General features: G+C 45.7%; 2 protein-coding genes across 3 annotated transcripts in view; one reads left to right on the top strand and one right to left on the bottom strand.

The window, feature by feature from the left end:
* Positions 1–779: 779 nt before the first annotated feature.
* Positions 780–7,771, top strand: part of LOC138672270 (aquaporin AQPAe.a-like) — a 97,893-nt gene continuing 90,901 nt past the window's right edge. For both annotated transcript variants that reach the window (XM_069760233.1, XM_069760232.1), the window contains exon 1: positions 780–937. In XM_069760233.1, the coding sequence (XP_069616334.1) occupies positions 796–937 (142 nt within the window). In that variant the 5' untranslated portion in view covers positions 780–795. The remainder of the gene's footprint in view (positions 938–7,771) is intronic.
* On the bottom strand, positions 1,201–5,350 carry SPRYD4 (SPRY domain containing 4). Its single transcript, XM_069758448.1, has 2 exons — positions 5,200–5,350; positions 1,201–4,145 (listed from the first exon to the last, which is right to left on the bottom strand). Exons 1-2 carry the CDS (start codon positions 5,300–5,302, stop codon positions 3,607–3,609), a joined length of 642 nt encoding a protein of 213 aa, XP_069614549.1. The 5' UTR covers positions 5,303–5,350; the 3' UTR covers positions 1,201–3,606.

Genomic DNA, 7,771 nt, shown 5'->3' with positions numbered 1-7,771 from the left:
CAGAGAGGACCTGTGCTTGCTCACTGCAGTACTTTGCTCTGCCTTCAACAGGGCAAAGTACGCCGGAGCCGCGACAAGAAGAGGACGTCATCGTATGAAGATAGGAGGCGCTGGACCAGACCGCGACGCCCATCGGACCCAGACCGCCCCTGCGTGAGTATAATCTAACCTCTTTTTCTCATCTTTCAGGTTACATTGGGGGCTTATCTACAGCATTACAGAATGCTGTAGATAAGCCCCTGATGCCGGTGGCTGCAGCTCATATACGATTTTGGGGGTGACAGACTCCCTTTAAATAAAAAAGAACCTAGACATGTTTGGTGTTTATGAACTCGTAATGATCTGGAGAATCGTAATGGCAGGTCAGGTTTAGTATTTGGTGAACATGCTAAAGAAAAAAAAAATAATCCAAAAATCAGTTGTAGAATTGCACTTTTTTTTGCAATTTCACCGCACTTGGAATTTTTTTCCTGTTTTTGAGTACACTATATGGGAAAACCAATGGTGTCGTTCAAAAGTACAACTTGTCCCATAAAAAAACAAGCCCTCACATGGCTATATTGGCTGAAAATAAAAAGTTATGGCTCTGGGAAGAAGGGGAGCGAAAATCAGAGACACAAAAGTGAAAAAGGGCTGCGGCGCGAAGGGGTTAAAAGGGAACCTGTTAAGTTTCACAAGAGCCCAAACTGCCCCCAAGTGCAGGAGCTGTAACTACACCCCTCATCGTGATTGACATCTCCACATTCACCAGTCATACACTTTCCCGCACAGAACTTATGATGGGGGACAGTGAAGATGAAGTCACACAGAGGAGGTGCCGGAGGCTGGACTAGTCCTGGCTTTCATGAATGCCGAGAAGCCTTTTTGCTGCTCATATCAGCAGTGTTTTGGAACAACACACACTTCAATAAACTGCAAGAATACGGCTTTAAGAAAGGTAAGTGCACAACGACCACAAAATTAGCTACATTCTCCACTGAACTTACTCCGTTACAGATATTTGCAGCAAATATTGCCAAATCCAGAACGTCAGGCACTTTGATGTGCATTATCTGCATAGCGTATGGGTGAGATTTCATATTGCAGGGGACGTACGGTTCAGCAAATCCTTTTCATGTGAACATACTGTCTAAGTTTCCCATTTATGGTAAACTGCACTGAGAATGTAATAACTAACAGAAGAAAGAATCACAGCCAGAATCTGCATCCGCAACGTGGTCAAAATATTTATTTGGTACAATCAATATTATTGCAAATGTATAAGTGTAGCCAGCCTTTATAGAAAATCAGTCATTAAATAGGCAGGGAAATGTATGGCTGTATGCACATGTTCAGGATTATTTGCATTTTTTTCGCTATAAAAACGCATACATTAAGCATCCCATCATTTTTGTGCACATGATGCGTTTTTTTCCGCGCAAAGAACGCATCGCGGTAAAAAACACAGCATGTTCATTAATTTGGGGATTTTTCACGTTTTTTCCGCTATTTAATGCATTGGGAAGCTCCGGAAAAAACACGCAAAAAAAAAAAAAACGCATGCGGATTTCCTGCAGAAAAAGTCCGGTTTTGTTCAGGAAAATTCTGCAGAAAATCCTGAACGTGTGCACATAGCCTTACATCTAGCTCAGGGTCTTTGCCGTTTCATTATATAGGTATTCTCATGTGATGAAATTGGTATAGTTCAACAGCATGAAAATAAGCAAGTTTGCAAATGATTTGCTTTTTCTATCAGCTGTCATTCTCCTGCTAGGAGAGCTTTTATTTTACACAGTGTACAGCTTGCTGTCAAGAAGATCAACCACAGGGGTCTGGCCAAAAGTATACCAATAGTTATTTTCCAGGCTGTGGCATTAACTGCTAAGATCCCAGTCAGCTCTCTTCAGCGCATAATTTCTATGCAGCAGTTAACTGTTCATCTCCCTCTAAACTCCTGAGCTACTGTTAGCAATCCTGCAATATCAGCAGTTTCCAGAGCAGTTCTCATCACTTCTCACTTGTTCAAAGGCCTTGTTATTTCTACATTCAAATATAGTCAGTGCCTGGAGTTTTGCTGCTCTAGAGACAACTTGAGAATACCCCATAATGCCCCAATACACACCTCAGCAGGTGATGTTAGAGGAAATAAGGATCTGGACTTTCCAATTTTGTGTTGCAGAGCTTTTTGTTCTCGGCAAGGTAAGCTGCCGCCAGAGGAGTCTGGCAGCGGTTCTATCATGGGGAACACATAAGCGGTCAGCAGAGCAACCACTCCGTATATGGAGAGTTGGGTGTGATAGCCGTTGGCTTTACGATGTTTTGGCCAGCAGCTATCTAAATTGTATGGGTGGAGGGGATATGGACCTTCTCATAGGCTGAATGTAAAAATCAACATGATTGCAAGGCTACGGTCACACCACTGTATTTTCTCTCATCCTAGAGAATTAGGCAAGTTATGCTATTCAAACTCTCATGACACTCTGATCAGAGTTTGATCACAGTGCGGTCCATTTTTCTCGGGTGAAGAAAAGACAAAGAGAAAAAAAACATCTCCATCTTCTCTATTCTGTCATTCCATGAAAATCGTACTGCACTCAGATGTTATTCGATGTGCAATCCGATTTTTTTTCTCACTGACTTGCATGGCGAAGTGTGATCCGAACATCAGATTCAAATCGAGCATGGTACGATATAAACAAAATAAATAATCGGACATGTGCACGGCCCCATAAAATAAAATTGTCCTAGTGTGAGCCAATGTTTTGTCAGATCACAGTCATACCTAAAGCTGGCCATACACAATAGATACTTGTCAATTTGTCGTTTGGCTGACAACTATCTCACCCAACTTCCCCATAAGCAGGGCTGCAGTTTATGCTCATGTTGAACAAAAAGATTGAAATTAATTTCGGCAGATCCTTCTTTTCCCCTACATCATATGTTGAGGGAAAAGTTGAGAGGCCCCCATCATAACAGATGGTCGGGTGATCCTGCTGAAATCAATGGGTTTGGATGACGACTGTGTAATATGTATGGGGATTTTAAGGGAGCATGGATAATTCGCCATACTCATGTTTCATTATTGTGGTATATTTAGTGGCCAGTTATAAGGTCCAGAGGTTATTGCTCCAGACTAAATCCAGTATGAGCAGGTTGAGAAGTCATCCTAGAGTCACTGGGGGTTAACCATTAATTTACTTTTTGTTTTTAATTGCAACAATCATAAGTTTAAAAAAAAAACAAAAAAAACACTGAACACACAAAACAGTGATTTAGTAAGAATATTGGAGAACAGTAAAGCCTTTCACCAAGAGGACAATAAATAATTCTCCATCTCATTCTACACATTTGGTAAGGCCCTTATAATGAGTCCGTACTGAAAGCAAGTCATTTCCTGTGCTGGAGCCCCAATTTCAAGCCGTCATTGACTTATTCTCCCCTTAGATACAGCAGAACATGTCTTTATTGTACTTAGGAAAATATAATCGCCAATTTTCACGTTGATGCGGTTTATAACTGAAATACTGAAGACTATAAAACGTTCTCACTGAACACCAATAACAAAAGGTTGAGCAGTTTAATGCCAGGCTATGATTTCAGCTGATGAGGCACTTTTATTGTAGAGCTTTATATATTACCAGGGATATCCAAGCCCGAGTGGGTAAGAAGTTCTCCATTCCACAAGGCAAATGCGGGCACAACCGGACCTCGAAAGTCAGTATTGAGAGTATGGACAAGGGAGCCTTTTTCAGGGTCCACTAGGCTGAGTTTTCCACCCTCGTAGTCCACCAGGAGGCCCACCTTGCTCGGATGGCCAATGTTGGTAATGGGGATTATTTTCTTTACGACCATTCCACTCCATTTTTTATGACTATACGCAAAGACCCATGATCGGTTGCTTGCACCAATGCATTCATCTCTGGACATGTCAGCATCTGCAACTCCGATGCGGAACTCATTGGACTTCTTCACAGTCACCTCCCAATAATGGCGACCACTCATGATTGGTGTGTCTCCAAGAACAACCGCCCATTCACGGAAACGCTCAAGATTCTGAGGGACTTTGGAAGGCTCAAGGCCTAGTATACGATAGATGACCCCTGTGTCCTTCTTGAACAGGTCCAGGCTACTGTGAGCAGTTTTCTCGTCTAGTTTAAAAGAGATTTCTGCATCAGGAGAAACAGAAAAAAAGATTAGTTTCTAGTAAGTAGATCTTGATAAATCTTAAAAATAAATGAAAATATCCAGCTAAACCAATATAGTTAAGGGGGTTATCTCAACCAACACTGCAAAATACTGCTGAAGAATAGCTTGAAAAGATGCCCCTTTATCAATTGTCCTGTTCAGCAGGATATTAACCTTACAATGTACTGTGCGCTGTATGCCAGTTAGGGTTGAATAGTCATGGCGTGACACTGCTAGTCTGGTCTCCAAACCCTCCCTTATGGCCCCTTCACATTAAGCGACGCTGCAGCGATACCGACAACGATCCGGATCGCTGCAGCGTCGCTGTTTGGTCGCTGGAGAGCTGTCACACAGACCGCTCTCCAGCGACCAACGATGCCGGTAACCAGGGTAAACGTCGGGTAACTAAGCGCAGGGCCGCGCTTAGTAACCCGATGTTTACCCTGGTTACCATCCTAAAAGTAAAAAAAACAAACACTACATCAAGACTGGTGAGTGCTGCCGTTTCTTTTCTCTTGGATTCTAGTGACTGGCTGCAGCGGTAATGTGTGCTGTGGATGTGATGTCACGGCTGCAGCCTGTGGAAAAGGTGAACAGTTGGGCTAGGGGAGGGCGAGTAAAGCCCATGTGGGGTCAGAAATGGAATCACCCCTTTAAGCATTACAACATAAGGCTGTGTGCACACTCCGGTGTCCAATGAACACCACACAGGGCGCTGCGGACATGTTCCTGCAGACAGACCCTGACAATGACGGACACGTACCGCACAGCCCGGGGCCATAATGGCTGCAGCCGCAGAGCCGCTATTATTCATGGGCTTTGTATGAGGTGAACGCTCCGGAGAGTCAGCACTGGGGAGTGACGTCATTCTATGTGCAGGACAAGGTCAGGAGAGGTCAGTGACGTCACACGCCACAGCGCTTACTGGCAGCTACTCTGCGCGACATGCTGGGACTTGTAGTTCCATACTGCCGCTTATGTTATGACACTAGGTGACGTCACTCGCCTTCTACGCGTCTCGCCGCTTATCCTCACCTCTCCTGGAGCCGACGACTGCGTGATGTCCCTGGAGACCCGACACCCGCAGGCGCCTCACGGCACGACACCCTAAAATCATTGCCCTCATGGGCGACGCCATTTTGGAATAAAGCGGGCAGTGCCTCCTCGTCACGTGATGTGATTAATCATGAAGGAAGGAAGGAACGGTTCTTATCGGTTTGGAAGGGAATAGAGTTCACGTATCATGCGTGGTGGCTGTAGAGACAGCTCTGGGGAAGAATGGGGGTTACGGCCTATGGAGAGAGAACCTATCCCCTCCATACACAGCGCTGTGCACACTGATCTCTATATACAGCGCTGTGCACACAGATCCCCTCTATATACCGCGCTGCACACAGATCCCCTCTATATACTGCGCTGTGCACACAGATCCCCTCTATATACTGCGCTGTGCACACAGATCCCCTCTATATACTGCGCTGTGCACACAGATCCCCTCTATATACTGCGCTGTGCACACAGATCCCCTCTATATACAGTGCCGTGCACACAGATCCCCTCTATATACAGCGCTGTGCATACAGATCCCCTCTATATACAGTGCCGTGCACACAGATCCCTGTTATGGCTGGCAATCAGGCAACACAGCGTGCAGTAATCAGCGCACATACAGAGATCTGGCAATAACCAAAAACAATAGGACGAGCTCTGAGACGTGGAATCTCTGTAGACTGCAGTACCTGATCTATCCTCACACAACTATAAGCAGCAGTGGATTGCGCCTATCACTACCTATGCAACTCGGCACTGCCTGAGGAGCTGACTAGCCTGAAGATAGAAATACAAGCCTGACTTACCTCAGAGAAATACCCCAAAGGAATAGGCAGCCCCCCACATATAATGACTGTTAGCAAGATGAAAAGACAAACGTAGGAATGAAATAGATTCAGCAAAGTGAGGCCCGATATTCTAGACAGAGCGAGGATAGCAAAGAGAACTATGCAGTCTACAAAAAACCCTAAAACGAAAACCACGCAAAGGGGCAAAAAGACCCACCGTGCCGAACTAACAGCACGGCGGTGCACCCCTTTGCTTCTCAGAGCTTCCAGCAAAAGTTAATAGCAAGCTGGACAGAAAAAACAGAAAACAAACTAGAAGCACTTATCTAGCAGAGCAGCAGGCCCAAGGAAAGATGCAGTAGCTCAGATCCAACACTGGAACATTGACAAGGAGCAAGGAAGACAGACTCAGGTGGAGCTAAATAGCAAGGCAGCCAACGAGCTCACCAAAACACCTGAGGGAGGAAGCCCAGAGACTGCAATACCACTTGTGACCACAGAAGTGAACTCAGCCACAGAATTCACAACAGTACCCCCCCCTTGAGGAGGGGTCACCGAACCCTCACCAGAACCCCCAGGCCGACCAGGATGAGCCACATGAAAGGCACGAACAAGATCTGGGGCATGGACATCAGAGGCAAAAACCCAGGAATTATCTTCCTGAGCATAACCCTTCCATTTGACCAGATACTGGAGTTTCCGTCTAGAGACACGAGAATCCAAAATCTTCTCCACAATATACTCCAATTCCCCCTCCACCAAAACAGGGGCAGGAGGCTCCACAGATGGAACCATAGGTGCCACGTATCTCCTCAACAACGACCTATGGAATACATTATGTATGGAAAAGGAGTCTGGGAGGATCAGACGAAAAGACACCGGATTGAGAATCTCAGAAATCCTATACGGACCAATAAAACGAGGTTTAAATTTAGGAGAGGAAACCTTCATAGGAATATGACGAGAAGATAACCAAACCAGATCCCCAACACGAAGTCGGGGTCCCACACGACGTCTGCGATTAGCGAAAAGCTGAGCCTTCTCCTGGGACAAGGTCAAATTGTCCACTACCTGAGTCCAGATCTGCTGCAACCTGTCCACCACAGAATCCACACCAGGACAGTCCGAAGACTCAACCTGTCCTGAAGAGAAACGAGGATGGAACCCAGAATTGCAGAAAAATGGAGAGACCAAGGTAGCCGAGCTGGCCCGATTATTAAGGGCGAACTCAGCCAACGGCAAAAATGACACCCAATCATCCTGGTCAGCGGAAACAAAACATCTCAGATATGTTTCCAAGGTCTGATTGGTTCGTTCGGTCTGGCCATTAGTCTGAGGATGGAAGGCCGAGGAGAAAGATAGGTCAATGCCCATCCTACCACAAAAGGCTCGCCAGAACCTCGAGACAAACTGGGAACCTCTGTCAGAAACAATATTCTCAGGAATGCCATGTAAACGAACCACATGCTGGAAGAACAAAGGCACCAAATCAGAGGAGGAAGGCAATTTAACCAAGGGCACCAGCTGGACCATTTTAGAAAAGCGATCACAGACCACCCAAATGACCGACATTTTTTGAGAAACGGGAAGGTCAGAAATGAAATCCATCGAAATATGTGTCCAAGGCCTCTTCGGGACCGGCAAGGGCAAAAGCAACCCACTGGCACGTGAACAGCAGGGCTTAGCCCTAGCACAAATTCCACAGGACTGCACAAAAGCACGCACATCCCGTGACAGAGATGGCCACCAGAAGGATCTAGCAACCAACT

The sequence above is a fragment of the Ranitomeya imitator genome, chromosome 3 (genome assembly GCF_032444005.1).
Source record: "Ranitomeya imitator isolate aRanImi1 chromosome 3, aRanImi1.pri, whole genome shotgun sequence".
In the NCBI taxonomy this organism is placed as follows: Eukaryota; Metazoa; Chordata; class Amphibia; order Anura; family Dendrobatidae; genus Ranitomeya; species Ranitomeya imitator.
Note: the sequence above shows the minus strand (reverse complement) of the source record. Positions and strands in the feature narration are given on the sequence as shown.

Coding starts and splice junctions, on each gene's coding strand:
- SPRYD4 (XM_069758448.1), bottom strand. CDS start 5,302: ATGGCGTCGCCCATGAGGGCAATGATTTTAGGGTGTCGTGCCGTGAGG. Junction 4,146..5,199: donor AGTCGTCGGCTCCAGGAGAG/GTGAGGATAAGC, acceptor CTCCTGATGCAG/AAATCTCTTTTAAACTAGAC.